At 44.7% G+C, this 16,136-nt stretch overlaps 1 protein-coding gene across 1 annotated transcript in view; it reads left to right on the forward strand.

The window, feature by feature from the left end:
* Positions 1 to 715: 715 nt before the first annotated feature.
* Dner (delta/notch like EGF repeat containing) overlaps positions 716 to 16,136 on the forward strand; it is a 291,292-nt gene continuing 275,871 nt past the window's right edge. The window contains exon 1 of the mRNA XM_076866521.2: positions 716 to 991. Coding sequence (XP_076722636.2) covers positions 716 to 991 — 276 coding nt within the window. The remainder of the gene's footprint in view (positions 992 to 16,136) is intronic.

Here is a 16,136-nt window from a genome sequence, read left to right on the forward strand (position 1 = left end):
CACAAGCTAAGGACAAGCATTTCTAAGTGACACCGCGGGCTCTGAACTCAGGAAAGGACCGGCGAGAAGAGACCAGACTCGGTCAGCACCAAGGACAAGGGCCCGGGGCCCACCCTAGGACACAAGGTCACTTCCAAGCAAGCTGGGCGTTGGGTTCTGCGGTGGTGCAGGAAAGCCGAGTGTGCTGGGGAAAGTGTCCAGTATTGTGGGAGCGGGTGGAGCAGCCCCGGAGAATGAGGTCAGGCCGGTGCCCGCTGCGGTGTCACAGATTCTGCGCCAAGAGGCCGCGGGTGGCTGCTGCGAGCAGTCAAGTCCTCCCTCCAGCCTGCGTGGACCTCTCCATCCTCTCTCCTGCCCAAGCATCTCCTAGCTCCCCTCACAGTCTCGCGCTACCATCGCTGCGCACTCGGGGCTTTCGGACAAACTCGCGACACCGACCCCTTGGGACCCAGGACCCAGGGCAGTCTCCCTGGAACTCCAGCCCCAACTCCCTACCAGGAAAGGGTTCCTACTCCTCGGTCCTCCTCCCTGGTGCCCCGCCCCCGTTAGCCCCGCCTCTCCGGCCCCGCCCGCGGTTGCCTGGGGAACCACGGATCCCCGCAGCTGCAGGAGGCGTCTGGCCCCGCCGAGCAGCCCCAGACGCCACGGTCGCTGCCGCCGCCACTGCCACCGCGCCCCGGCTTCGGCTGTAGCTCCCGCGCCCTCCCGGCCAGCCATGCCTCCCCGCCGCGCCCAGGCGCCCGGTGCGCAGCTGCTGCCCGCGCTGGCCCTGCTGCCGCTGCTGCTCAGTGCTGGGCCCCGCGGTGGCTGCCTCGCCAGCCCGGTGCCCGCCGCGCCCCTGACTGCACCCGGACCGTGTGCAGCACAGCCGTGCCGGAACGGGGGCGTGTGCACCCCACATCCAGCGCCCGGCCAGGAGCATGCCGTCTCCGCGGGGGAGCGCGGCTACAGTTGCACTTGTCCCGCTGGGGTCTCCGGCAGCGACTGCCAGGTGAGTGGACGCGGCACGCGCGGTGAGAAGGGCAGGCTGGAGACCCGCGTCCTCTCCCTGCCCGCCGTTGCTGCTGCTGCCTGACGCGGGGCTCCAGCACGCCCGAGACTGGCTTTTGCCACTTTGAGGAGCGAAAGGAGCCTACCTCTGGACCGACCCTTTAGGTGCGGCTAGGTGCGGCTCCCCTGCCCACACTAATTCGCGGGCAATGCCAGCCCAGGGCCCAGAAACCACCCCAGCCCCAGTACTCTTGTCGCGACCGCTGGTCACAGAGTGGCGCGCCCCTCCTGGCCCCGACCGAGCCAATTTCTTCTGCTAGAGCGCGGTCTCGGTGCCCAGGGTGGCAGCCCAGAGGAGCCGGCTCCAAGCATCCCTAGTGAGGTGTTGGGTGTTCAGCTAGCCCCTGCTTCCTGTCCCATTAGACCCTGTGTGTGTCGAGGGTGCACGATGTGGGAGGCAGGTGGCGGTGGCCGGGATGCCAGGTGGTCCACTACTTTCCTCCCTCCACTTAGAAGAGCTCTGACAAGCAGCCATAGGCCGGAGGGCAGCTGCCTCCACTCGGCCTGCAACCAGCCCTTTCTAGGCGTGGGAGAGGGCACTGGAACAGTCCGAGGCATTCGCGGCGCCCTGAAGCGTGGGGCTGGCGGCGTCGCCCTTCTGGCTGGACGCTCCTCGAGGCGTGCTCTGGGGGCTGGCAGCCAGGGTGTGAGCAGGGCACAGGGACGACTCCCAGAAGCGTGTGGCGGTGGAATGAACGGGAGCGGGCTAGCCACCGTCCTTGAATTAGAGATTTCCAAGAGAATTTGGCACAAAATAATAAATGAGGCTTTTCCAAGTATATTGAAGCTCGGCGACACCCATTCGCATTCACATTTTCAGAGGGCTAATTGGTAGGGCCAAGTGTGTAGGTAGAAAATCCTCAAGTCTCTTTCCAGGGTAAGGATGAATCCGAAATGATTAAATCAAACCACGTGAACGTGGAGAGTATTTGGGATCGCTTGCTTTCTTCCTTATATTTAGGGTGGAGGAGTTTGTTTCTTGCAAATATGATACAAAGAAGAGTTACTTTGACGGTGCTCAAATGGGCTTTTCTAAAAAAGGGGAAAAGGTCTCTGTCTATAACATAGACTTTATTTATTTATTTAGCGGAGGTAAATGGGATTGAAAAGCTTGACCTTGACTGAATTTTTGCTATTTGTCTAGAATCTTTTTTTTTATTTAATAGCGAATTATGTATTTTCAGTATTTTTTCTTCCTCTTTGTTAACTGGTTTCAAGATGCTTTAATTTCTTTAAGGATGATGATGGTGGTGGTGAATTTTGTGATCTGAACACCAGGAGTACGTTTGGGGCACGTCAGCTCTTTAGGAGAAGTGCCTAGTGGAACCATCCTAACCATTAGAACAAAGTCTTGCTTTTGCCAAAATGAGAACTGCAAATGAAAAATCAGAGAATGAATCATACTAATTCCCCCTGCTGATTGATGATTTATATGACTTTTCCTGAAGAAGTGAGTTGTCTAGCAGCTTCTATTAAATGATTGTTGCATTTACAACAAGGTCTGAACTCCTCCTTTGAAATAAAGAGCTCATCTGCACCCAGAATATGGTGGGAATAGGCAGGAGAAAGAAGGTGAGCGTGCACATTAGTTCAGATCAACCTGAAGAAGACTGGGCATTGGGAATTTAACACAACTGGGAGATTTTTTTTTTTTTTTTTTTTTTTTTGGTGACTCTAAAATTAGATGTAAGAAATTTTCAAGAAAGGGGAAGAGTGTGTTAGTGCTTCCAAAAGATGACTAACAGAGAAGCACAAATATTTTGATTTGTCTTAAGTAGCGACTTGATATATAAGGTAATTTGTTCAGAAAAGTCATGAACTAATATATAAATATTGCAGAACCAACTGGTTCAAAACAGATTCCGGTTTCCTGTGTAGTTCCCACTTCAGCAGGCTTGGCTGTGTGAACACTGTCCACCTGAGAAAGGACACTGGATGCTCTGAGGTCCTCGTTGGAGAGAGTGCAGTAACTGTAATTCTAACAGGAAAACTTAGTGTTCGGACCTGGTTACCCAGAAGAGCTTCTGGCCTTATGGCCATCATAGCCCATAAAAAATTCATTCCGGATGATTTTAATTTAATCTTTCATGAGCTTGCAGTAAGACTCCAGACTCTCATTTCTATAGGAACAGAGAACAAAACAGACAACAATACTACAAAAGGCAACCTCAATAGAGAAATTAGAAAAAACAAAACAACAACAAAATCCCCACATACTCAGCTACAGATAAGGGGAGGGAAGGTCCCTATTTCAGTCCGTGTAGTTGTTCACAGGATAAATTGAAGATGGAATTTGATCTGTGTGTGAAGAGACTCTTTTAAACAGAGAGTGCCACCCCTCCTCTAATTACAAACGCAGTCATGTTGACAATAGTAGCATTCGAATCTAGAAATTTCCCTTTGTGTGGAAAATTTTGAGAAAACCAGGAACCACTAATTGGGACCCAAAGGGGGGAGGCTGTCTTCAGCTTTTCTGGGGGGCCTCTTGGTGCTGGCTGGGTAAGCATGTGGTGTCCCAGGTGCTTCTGTATTATCTGAGGGACAAGGAACTCACAGGATCTGGAAATTGTCGCAGGGCTGTCTGTTCCCTCATTTTCAAATTACCTCACTGGGTTGGTCCCGAAGAGTCTGATTCCACTTTTTGATGTTTGTTGACAGCTTTTAAGCCTCACCTTGCTGTCTCTCCCCCTCCCCCGTGCCTAGGCAAGCTAATAAGAGCCTGTGGCCTTCCTTCTTTGGTGCTCCTGGGAGGTTCCAACCATGCACACTGTGCAGTTCCAACCCAGGCTCCAAGCCAGCCTTTGTTTCTGGCTTTCTCAAGCCACCAGAATTCTGGGTCTTCTCTGAAGGTGTTTTCCCATAATAACATGCAAGTGACGCTAAATAAAAGAAATATAAATGTTTCAGGTAGGTTTGAAAAAAAAAAAACTTTAACTTGTTAAAATTTGAGGTTGTTTGTGTTCTGGTTTGGATGGGGAAACAGGCAGGTATCAGAGGTGGTGGCCGTTTGACCAGTTTTTCTGGCAAGTGGTACAGGAGGTCCTCTTTTATACTGGGCTATCCATCAAGGGTAAGGATTATTTTAAAGTTTGTTGGTAAAGTTTATTTTATTTAAATGAACTAATTCTTTGCAAAATATCCAAGCAGTCACCTTTTTTTTTTTTTTAAATTACATGTTTGCTAAGGAATATATTCTTTCAAATTATAATAAAAATGTGTCAATTTCTGCACTTGGAAAGAAAAAGAGGTCTAGGGCAACTGCTTTTCATGCAAATTAATATTACTCATTAAGCTGATTCTATAATCCTCTCTTCTGATCAAACATGCTAACATGAAATGGTGAACACATTTTTTAAATTGAGATTTTCTAACAAAGAACAACATAGAAATCTAGAATCTAGTTCTTTGTATGGCATTGGTGTTCTCTACTGGACTTTGTGTGTGCGTGCGCGCGCGCACACACACACACACACCTCACATTGTGATATGTGCAAAATGTTGGATACCAGCAGCACCTTTTTTTGTGTGGGTTGTTGTTGTTTTGTTTTGTGGTACTGGTGATGGAATATGGGGCCTCATGCATTCTGGGCAAGCGCTGTACCACTGAGCTATATCCCTAGCTCCAGGACATTGCTTCTTTCTCTGGCCATTCTATTAAATATTTATAACCTTGAGAGAGTCATTGTCCATCCCTGAATCTCAATATTCATATCTCTAAAATGGACTAATAATACTTACTTTCTTTATAGAAATGATGCGACTCGCAAATGAGAACTCTATAAAGTTTTTTTCTATAAGTATAAAGAAGTGTGGTGAGGATGAATTTTAAAACATTTTGAAAAAGCAAAATGTTACGCAAGTACAAGGTATATCAAGAGAGGATTATCTTTTCCCTGTGTAAACTATGATTATTCCAATTTATTCACTGTCTGTGGTTGTTTTCCTTCAATGAACAGACTTGATCTTTTCTCTCTACGAGGATGAGCTATGCTATGACATAAGTTTTTAAAATGACAGATTAATTGCATTAGAAATTTTATAAACACATAGTTCTTTTACTCTGAAATAAATGATTTCTCAGGAAATTCTTGGTGACTTGACATTTTCCTTTGAAACGAAAGAAAAAAGTGTCAAAATTCCTGTAACAATTTTAAGAAGGAAGCAGTTGACTTTTTTGGTGTTATTAACTTACAATTTTCTTATTTCATGCATGGTGCTCTTGGTGCATTTTTAGGAAACGTCACCTTTCTCACATGGGCCACCTGACAAGGATGCATTCTGGTCCTAGCTTCTTCACTTAAGCATCTCATGTGACATGGTGCCATCCAAGATGGTTTTGTTTATGTCCTCATCTCACAAGCATCAGAGGAAGAAAACCTAGTCTCAAGTTGAAGGGCATTTGAGTCAGAAAGCTGAATGCCGGGTTGTATTTTTAGAGTCTTTACGTCCTTACTAACTCAGGAAGCGGCTGTGGTCAGAGCCACCTAACCTAGAGCAGCAACTGCAGAATCCTGTCCCCACAATCAAAACCCAGAGACATGGCCAACTTTCCTAGACAGAGTGTCTATGTATTTACCTCTTCCTCTGCTTCACCTGCCCTCAGCCCTGGCTGCTTATTGGAGTCACCTGGGAGCTTTAACAACCATTCTGGGTCCTTCTTTCCCCCATCCCCCAGATTCTGATTTAATTGGTCTGGGGTGGGGCCTGGGCATTGGTCATTTGTGAGTCCTCCCCAGGTGATTCTACTGTATCATCCGGGCTGAGAAGACTAGGCTCTCATCGTCTGTCATACCCAGCCTGCCAGCATGCAGCACGAGGCAAAGAAAATCAGATAGTCACCTCCACTCTTGTTCATTCTGACCCAGAGGGCATCCAGGTGCCAGGTCCAGGAATTCCTGGACAGCCTTCTCAAGTGTAGATTTTGCATCTGCAAGTGGATTCCGAGAGAAAGGAGCACAGCGTGGGAGTGAGACCTGACTTGAAATCTGGCCCTGGTGCCCCCCGAGGAGCATCTTCTCCCCTCAGAGGCTTGGGGTTCTCCTCTGTGGAGACGGGATCCTGATGCCAACCTTGAAGGTGGGTGTGGCTTAGAAAAATGTCTTGTTAGTACCAAGCCCCCAAGGAGACACCACCAAGGAAAGGTAGCTCCTCCTGTCACCTGGGTACAAAGAACCTAACCCAGAGAAAAGGAGCCTGTGCTGGCAATCTTAGGTTGTTACGAACTCACTAATTGTTTTTATTTGAACTCACTAATCTCCAATCAGTAATCAGGATGTGCATCTTGGAACTGTTGTCCTTAAGAGCAGGGGCCTGCTCTCCCAGTTGGAGGGAGGGCAGACAAGCTCCCAGTGCAGGAGCTGCGTGTAGTCGTATTACCAGGCTAGGCCTCTTTGGCCCACTGTGTGGCATGCCAATGAGTTTTGCAAAAGACAAAGAGTTTATTCATGAGGTGACTGTGTACAGAGCCAGGACGGCAAATCTCAAATTTGTCTCCCTGAGGAAAGGGTATGGGACTATTGATGGGACGAGGCCTGAGGAAAGATGGATGGTGGTTAGGAAGTGATTGGCGGTTTGCTTGCATATAATCAAACTTCATCAGCGGTCACTATCATGGCCCACACATCAGAGGTCATGGCTCACACTCCTCTCAAATTGGTGATTTTTAAAGTCAACTGAAAGCAGGTGAAGCAAGTTAAAAACTAAAGGGTGTATTTAGGAACTAAGAGCAGGTAAATCCGGTAAGGGAAAGGGTCGATCCAGGTCTCCCTTTGATTCAGGAGGTGCTCCATAAATATTGCTGGCCTCGGTGGGGTACAGTTAGGGGATGGGGGGCACTGAGTCCATGGGGCAGATCCAGGGCATGTGTGCGGGGGCTGTGTTTAGGAGGAGGAAATTTCTCGAAGACAGTTAACCTGTGTAATACTTTCTGAGTCTGGGAAGTGCAAAATATTTTTCCAAAGGCTTTTTTGAAGTAGCCTTGGCTTTTACATTTCTAATAAAACTTCTTCATAAAAATACTTTTCTGATGAACTAAATCAGGGGTTGGAAAAACACAATCCACATCCCCTCTCCTTCCCCTCTACCCCCGGACTAAGAATGACATTAATATTTTTAAGCAGTTGAAAAAAATGAGGATAATTTTTCTTGGTGATAATCCTATGAAATTCAAACATCAGTATCTGTGGCCAAGTCTGTTTCATGCACAATCACCTTTTTCATTTGTGTTGTCCGGGCCATGCACGTTATGGCTGCAAGGCCAAAGATGTTTATTATGTGGCTTTTGACCTTCTCATTTCTGCACATGTTTGTGGAAATATTTTATTTTTTAATTTTGATTTATTTGACTTAGCTAAAGGCTTGTTCCCTTTCTATTCCTTCTTGATGGATATCTGTAGCTCAGACTCTTGGGCTGACCAGTGGTCTGACAAACAGAAGGATAAGCAGAGTCCCTGCCTTCAAAATGCTTAAATTTCTAGAATGTTCCAGGAGAGTCCTTAACTTTTCATTTTATATCTGCCCTTGGTCAATACTTGGATGTCCAGTAACAGTCTATTTCTGGGGAGGTGCAGGCAGCAAGGGAAAAAAAAAAAATGCTAACCTGAAAGGTTTCAGGTGCATGTGAGAATGAATCCCTGCTGAGTTCCTACCAGCTCATTAGCTTTCCTGAAACCCATGTCCTCATTTATTAATAGGATGGTTGGTAGGATATAGAAGGGTGATACCCAGAACTGGGCAGGAGACAGGGGAAGAAGCTGCCTCTGGCACAAATTGGCCTTCTATAAACACAGATTTTTAAAAAAGTGCCATTTTTATAAAAGTGCTTAAGATTCTTCACTTTATGGTTACGGAAATTTACCACAGGTCATCCAGAGCCATGCCATCTGAGCCTGGGCATTGTGGCCTTGGGTAGAGTGTCATTACTGTCACTGTATTTGCTGTGGCCTTGAACCTCAAGTAAGTACTAGAGGGGAACAGAGAAGAAAAGAGGAGTTAGTGGTTCCAGATGAAGCAGTTCTAGTTTTTGGAGGGATGCTTTAAGTCAGTAAAATGCTGATTTTTTTTCCCCCTTGGAGAAATAAAAGTACAGGGCTTTTGAAAAGAGTGGAGAGCTGAGAAAGGGAACCAGTGCATACAACGAAAAGTCACTTGGAAAGAAAACTCTGCTAATGTTTTGCTCACAGCTCCGGGCCTGGTACATCCTTTAGAATTTCAGTGCTGGTACTTACCTGGTTCTTATAGTTCACTTAAAGGAGGATTTGTGATTGCTTTGGGGTTCCAGAGGCAGACTGAAACTCCTTTTTTGGAGTTTCTGCGGTAGAAGTGATCACAAGAGAGGAAGACTATCTAGTCCTTCTTCCATGGGTGATCACAAGCATTCCCTTGAGTTAATACTTAGGATTTACTGGGGTTGCGAGGTCACGTGGTGAATGCATGTTAAACTCTCTGAGTAGCTGCCAAACTCTTTTCCAGAGCAGCTACATGATTCATTGCTATCAACAATAAAAGAGTTCCAGTTGTGTGTGTCCCTGTCACTTCTTGGTATAATGTTGGTGATTTAGATTCTAGCTTTTCTAGTAAGTGTGTAGTGGTATCCTATTGTGGGCTTAATTTGCATTTCCATGTTGGTTTATGATGCCCACCTCTGCATATGCTATTTGCCATCCGTTGTCTTTGATGAAGTGTCTGTGTGTGTGAGCTGCAAGAGTTTTCCCCCATATTTTGCACACATAGCCTTTATTTGATATGTGATTTACAAATATTTTCTCCCAGTCTGTGGCATTTAATTTTCTTAATAGAACCTTTCAAAGGGTAGGTTTTTAAAATGGATAAAGTGTAGTAATTTTTTTCTTTAATGGATTGTGATTTTTTGTGAACTAAGAAATCTTTGCCTAACTCAAGACCTCAGAAATATCCTCATGTTTTCATCCTATGTTTTTTTTCAATGTTTTAGGTTTTACATTTGGTCCTGCGTCCCATTTTTAGTATGTGGATGTTTTGTTTGAATGTAGTTTTGTAGTTCTTATTACTGTAGTTTTGTTCATTCTTTTTAAACAGATGATATCCAATTGTTCCAGAAACATTTGTTGAAAAGATTATCTATCTCCATTAAATTATTTTGGCACCTCTGTTAGTCAGCTTGCCATCACTGTGACAAGATAGCCAAGAAGGTCAACTTGGAGAGGAAAGGTTTATTTTGATGGTTTCTGCCCATCTTGCTTGGCTCCATGGCTGTGGGCTGGTTGTGAGGCGGAACACCATAGTGGGTATGGCAAGGCAAGGCTGTTCACGGAAGTGGGGACGGCGGGGAGGGAGAGAGGCTTGGGGGAAAAGACTGGACAAGATCATTGCCCTCCAGGTTACCATCCTGGTGACCTACTTCCTCCATCTCGGCCCTCCCTCCTCAAGTTCCTGGTACGTCCCCATAATGCCATCAATGGACTAATTCATTGATAAGGTCAGACCTTTCATGAACCAGTTCCATCCCAGAGCCCTACCTCTGAGTGGTGCCACACTGGAGACCAAGTCAACACACAAACCTTGGTGGAAGATTCCAGATCCAAACTGTAATGACAGCTTTGTCCAAAAATCATTTGACCATACTTGTGTCGGTCGGCTTCCCAACTCTTTATTCTATTCTGTTGAGTTTATATAACTATCTCTTTGTCAAGTCCATACTGTATTGAGACTATTGTAGCTTCTGGGAAGCCTGGAGTCAGGAGGCATGATTCCTCTCAATCTACCAAATCGTTTTGTCTCATCTAGATCCTTTGGAACTTGCTCTTTAGGATAGCATAGAAGGGGGAACCAGGAAGATGTTGAGATGACAAGAATTCCCAAAAAAACAGGATAAAATTTTGCACTTAGGTGGGACTAGGATTCTGAACCTGGGCTCCACAGTTGATTTCAGGAGTAGGTGGATGTACTGAGATGCCCAACGGTGTGTGTGCATATCCTAGTGGGGAATGGTCCACGCATTTCCTGTGGTTCTTTAAGGAGTCATCCACCCATAAATCTACCACTGGAATGAAAGAAGCAGCAGCTGAATATCTGGGGACCTCTGGGCCTGGATTGAGGCACAGGTCAGGAGTCCATCAGGGACCAGGAAGTGTCCCAGGGTAGGGGTGCAGGATAAAGTACAGGACGCTCAGTTCAGACCGAATTTCAGATAAACAATGCATATAAAGTATGTGCCGAATATTACACTTCACTTATCTAAGATTCAAGTTTAATGTGGAATCCTACATATTGATTTGCCAAATCTGGCAACTCACCCCAAAGGTCTGACGAGTCCCTGTTCTGATTCCCAGCTTTTTTCTGAAGGGTTCTTCAGATTTCTGAAGGGTTAGTCAAATTTTTCTGAAGGGTTAGTCAAATTCTTATCACATAAGGCAAATTTTATTAACCTGAATTTTACTTGTGTATGGAATCGGCTCATAGCTTTAGGTCTTCATTGGCCCCTCTAGGGTAACTGTCAAACTGCCAAGGCATTAAAAGTCTGTGCAAACGTGGTAAAAAAGGCCTATGGGTCAACTTGTCTTGCCCGCTCTGCCTCTTTGCTAATTATCTTACCCTCTGCCTCTGCACCACTCACTGTTCACATTTTAGTGTAGCTTTACATTTTCTTCTCTGTACACATAAATACACATGAAAACTATGTAAATACTTACATACACACGTGTTTAATATAAAAACGAAATCCCCCTATCCACTATGTTCGGCAACTTTTTCCTGAATCTGTTTTGAATATGTTACTGTGTCTTAAAATGGAAAGCAAGCTCATTCTTTGGATGAATGGTATTCTAATGGATAGTATTCCCCAGTGCTGCTGGGGATCCAACCCAGGGCCTTCTGCATGCTGAGCACATGCTCTACCACGGATCCACACCCCAGCCCTCTGCTGTCTGTATAGTTATGTGTTCCTTTATGTCCTCAATAATGCACATTCTTTCCAATCTTTTTGTTATAATACTGTTGCCCCAATGACCCCGCAACACATGGCCACCCCTCTACATACCTTCTAATTAGTGTTGTTAAAGTATCATCCAAAAAGCTTGAATAATTTTACATATTTACTAACAGCATATAAGAATGCCTATTTACTCACATTTTTATCCACACTGGCATTCAAAGTTTTATTTTGTGTATATGTGTGTTAATTGATATGTAAAACATGACATCTTACTGGTTCTCTTTGCGTTTTTGTTTTTATTTTACTTATTGTTTTTCAGGGCTGGGATCAAACCCAGGACCTCGCACATGCTAGGCAAGTGCTTTGTCACTGAGCTATATCTCCTGCCTTCTCTTTGCATTTTTGAAATTATAAAGGTGGGAAAACATTCCTTATGAATTGTCTACTGTTATTTTTTGCCTTATTTCCTTTGGGTTGAGTTTTTTTTTTTCCCCCCATTGATTTGTAACAGCTCTTTGTTAATGAAGGAAATCACTCCTTGGTCCTTTGTGTTGTGAACACTGTCCCCTGTCTGTAGTTTTCCTTTGATCTTGCTTACACTTGTTGTTTTACTCTTTAGAAGCTTAAGATTTTTGGTTCTTAATTAACCAGACTCATCAATGGGGGGTGGTTGATAACTTTTAATTAGAGTTCTTAGGTTTGATGCCATTATCATTACTATACAGATATGTTGAGAACTCCGATTTGAGCCAAGAGTTTACTTTTGAAGAATTCCATTTTGGCCAGGATTTATATTGGTAGAGCCGACCTCTGACCTTTTTAGAACATAGTATTAGATATGGCCACAACTTATGCCTATTTTAAGCAGGGGTTGGCATAAATCATATTTAAACCTTTTCAAATGTCTCAACTTTTTATTGAGACTGGAAAACTGAAATGATTCTGTAGCGATTAGGATTCTTCATTGCTTTTTTATAAAAATAATGACTCAGCATATTTCTTCTTTAATAATTGGTGTGGCTTCCTTAGTATTTTATTAAAACCACTAAGTTAATTTTAATGGTACTATTGGATAATAAAGAATTTCTTAAAAGTCCTTGTCATGGTCTGATTTCAAAAAGAGTTCCTCTTCCAGGCTCAGGCAGAAAAAGATTTGTCCTAATATTCAGCAAAATGCTAATTTCCTTTATACTTTAATCTCTGTATTGTATTTTTAGCTCTTTCCCCTTGAGAACAACCTCATTCTCCTGACCAGGGATTTCTGCGGTCCTGTATCATCGTCTGCACTTTTTAAAATTGACCACTGGGTTTTTTCTTTTTTGCTTTTGCAAAAGGGAATTCTTTTATTTCTGTAGAAAAGCCTCATAATGAGACAACTAATAGGAGAGACAGAAAAATAAGAACTAATATTAGCATTTCTATGAAGCACAAAATAAACTCTCAGCCGGAGAGAAGTAAATTTACTGTTATTGTTTTTTCCTTTTGGAAAGGGAGGGCTGGATAGGGCAGGGTGGGGACTTCCGAGCTAAACTGATAGAAAGGGAAGTCAACCTTTTGGTTTCCTAAGGAAAAATCTTGTTAATTTTGTGTTCAGCCTTAACAGTATGTGATGCTAAAACATGATGTTGACACCTTTTTAAAAACCACAACTTGATATCTCACCATGGCCAATGTTGGAGGCATAGAGAAGGTTTTCTAGGTGAGCAGAGCCGGTGGGAACTAGGGTAAGTCCAGAGCCCTTGCTCCTAACCTAAGTCTTCCAGTAGCTGCCTTCTTTCTTCCATGTATTTGTGAATGTCCTTTCCTGGACAACACTGACATGTGAGTGTTGCCAAGGAGATGGGAGCAGCAGGGGACAGGGCACCGGCAGGGAAAGTGGGGCTGACCTCCTCCTTATTCCTCCCCGGCCATTCCCTGTGGAGCCCAGAAGGCTCCCTTCCTTGCTGGGTCAGGTCTTCTCTCCAGGAAGAGGGGTCAGCCATAGACCTGCTTCCTTTGAGGGTCTCCAGATGCAAGGCTGCTTCTCAGTGTAGTTCACAATAGTCAAACTATGGAACCAGCCTCTGTGCCCACCGACGGATGAATGGATAGAGACAGTATGGTGTGTATACACGATGGAATTTTATTCAGTCATAAAGAAAAATGAAATTATGTCATTTGCAGGAAAATGGATGAAACTTGATCTCATGAAAACTAAAAAGAGATCAATAGAAGAAAGGGGTTGGGGGGAGGGAGGGAGGAGGGGGGAAGTGCCTCACTACTGAGCTACCTCCCCAGCAGTTTTTATTTTATTTTGAGGGAGGGTCTCACTCAATTGCCCAGGGTGGCCTGAAACTTAATATGATCTTCCTGCCTCAACCTCCCCAACAGCTGAGATTACCTGTATGTGCTACTGTGCCCAGCTTAGAGTAACTATTTTAGAGTGAACAATTCGGTGGCATTTAGTATGTTTACAATCTAGTTCCAAAACTTTATATAACCCAGAAAGGAGGGTTATAAAAACCCTCCCTCCTCCATCCCCATTCTCTAGCAACCACCAATCTGCATTCTGTCTCTGAGGGCTCACTTATTCTGGATATTTCATAAAAACGGAATCATGTAATACAGAACCTTTGGGTCTTGCTTCTTGGCATGCTTTTCTTACTTGTAATGTGTAAGTGCTTTTTTTTTAATAGGTGAGTAATATTCCATCATATACATAGACCACATTTTGTTTATCCATTCATCTGTTGATGGACATTTGAGTTGTTTCCACCCTCTGGCTATTGTGAATAGCTGCTGTAAGATTCTGGTCCAAGTAGTTGTTTGAGTCTTTGCCTTCAATTCTTCGGGGGCATATGCTTTGCAGTGCGGTGGCTGGGCCACATGGCAATTCTGTGTTTGACTTTTGATCACCCACCAGATGGTATTCCATCTGTGTTATTTTCTTATGCAACCTGAACCCCAGATCCCCTGTGGATGGCTACTTGTACCCTCTGTTTGCACGCCAGACTGATGTCCTCTGGCTGCTGTCCTTGTCTGGGCATATAGTGTTCTAGAAGCGTCATTTGAGAGCTGGTCTTCAGTTCAGCTCCCAGTGACACTCTGCTAGTCCACCTCCATTGTGTCTATATTCAAGGGTCCTGCTTCTCATGGCTCCCTCCCAGAGGGCTACCTATCAGGGAGCTCTGTTCTCTGACTCACCCAGGCCCTGAGACTGCCCTCATTCTAGTTCCTGTGGTCTCCTGGGCCCACAGGGGCTTGGTAGGCACTTGAGCCACCACAAGTGGTTCTAGATGTCTTTGGTCCAATGGTTTCACTTCCTGAAGAGGAAACAGGACAGAACATTAGAAGAAGATAAGCAAGGCCACCCAGATCCTGAGTGTTTTTATAAGACCCCAGCAAAGTCTTTGATAGCTGGTTGGGTAACCTTCAGAGACCCTGAACATCCCCTTTCCTAGACCCTGCCACCCCTTAGGCACATTCAGTGCATTCCATGGAGAAATTGAGCCCATCCCAGCTGACTGGCTTGCTAAGGAACTGGCCCAGGTGGATTCATGGAGAACACTTATAAATGGTCAGTATGAATAAGCAATCTGAGTGAGCTGGTGCCACAGTCTGGCTGGGCACAAAATCAGGAGCCACTCAAGCAGGAACAAACTTTATTTTTTGAAACTACCACCAATGCCCCGTTCGCTCCCGGAAGATTGCCGACCGACCCACGCGGCGTTCTCCCGGACCCCAACAGGAAGTCCCTCCTCTGGAATTCCCTCCTACTGCACTTCCCCAACCAATGGGAACTCTCCAGGAGTCCCGTAGCAGGCTGAGGTGGACAGCAGGAGTCCAATATCCATATGAATGCAGATCTTAACATACTCATATCATCTCAAAGGCTTGCTGGCGTCACCTTTCAACCAAAAATGCCATGCATCACATTACTTGGCTGTGGCTCTTAGCAAGCTGGGGGTGGGACCCTTGCATTTCCTGACCTGCCAGAGCAGGGCTGAAGGACTGGAGATCCCTTGTTGCTTAGCAACTGCTGCCAGGCTACTTGGTTCCTACTCCTGACCCTTGTTAATGTCCTCAGGGATTGGGATTTAGGCAGTGAGTTTAACAATGAGGTTTAGAAAGGAGCTTGAATTGGGTGTCTTTTAGGCTCAGTTTGGCCCCCTCAAGAACAGGTCTGTCCCGTCCCCTAGTCACCCAAAAAACAACTGAAGGAATGATCATCCAGGGATTTGGCAGTTCTGGAAACTGGGCAGTTTGAGGCCTAAAGAGGCTCACAAAACACTTACAGGCTCAGATCAAGAATTGGCATGCACTTCCGCTTCCTGCCCAACCCTGCACCTCCATCTCCGTCTCTCTGTCCTACTCAAAGTCTGCATTTGGCTTTGTGGAATGATGGGAGAGAGAAGGAGGCAGAGTTCTTTGTTTTTCAATGCAAGATTAATTCTATTGGAATCTTACCCAACAAGAGGCCATTTTTTTGAGTACTGATTACAGTGGTTACAGTTTCATAGATATGTTTTAGAGCTGGGAGGGATCTGAGAATTTGTCTTGTTTAGTCCACTTATTTTGTAGAAGAAATTGAAGGCCAGAGAGATGAATGTTAGAGTTGGGATTAGATTTTGCCAACTCCTATCCAGGGCTCTCTCCACCAAAGTGTTTAAGCCCAGACATTGCTAACTTTGAAGACAGTCCTAGAGGGGTGGATATGGGGATCTATAATGAAATATCCATGTTCTTATGGATATTGAGATTCATGTCAAATGCTCAGTTCTCTATATGAATGGCTGCAGGCTACATTCTTGATGTATATTGTACTTTAATCCTCATATTTCTTTGGAGGAGGCACTTCCTCCACTGGATCCATGAGAAGATCCAAAAAAGATTCTTGGTGACTTTCCTGGAGTCCTACAGTAGGTTAAGATTGAGTTTCTTGTTACCAATGCAGAGCTTTCTTCATATGATCACAGCTGTCTGCTCTTCTCATCCCTGTAGCATAAGTAAAGTTCTTTACACAGGTGTTGGGCACAGTTCTCAAATCCACTAGATTCAGTTGAAGACTGTGGAATGGATTAAAATGGTGGACTACTAACTATATGCATCACATCATTTCATTTTTTGGCAAATAATATATTTTAGATGGGCAAGAAGTTTTAATATGGACTAAAAATCATTTTCATTTAGATCACAA

This window comes from Callospermophilus lateralis, chromosome 9 (genome assembly GCF_048772815.1).
Source record: "Callospermophilus lateralis isolate mCalLat2 chromosome 9, mCalLat2.hap1, whole genome shotgun sequence".
Lineage (NCBI taxonomy): Eukaryota > Metazoa > Chordata > Mammalia > Rodentia > Sciuridae > Callospermophilus > Callospermophilus lateralis.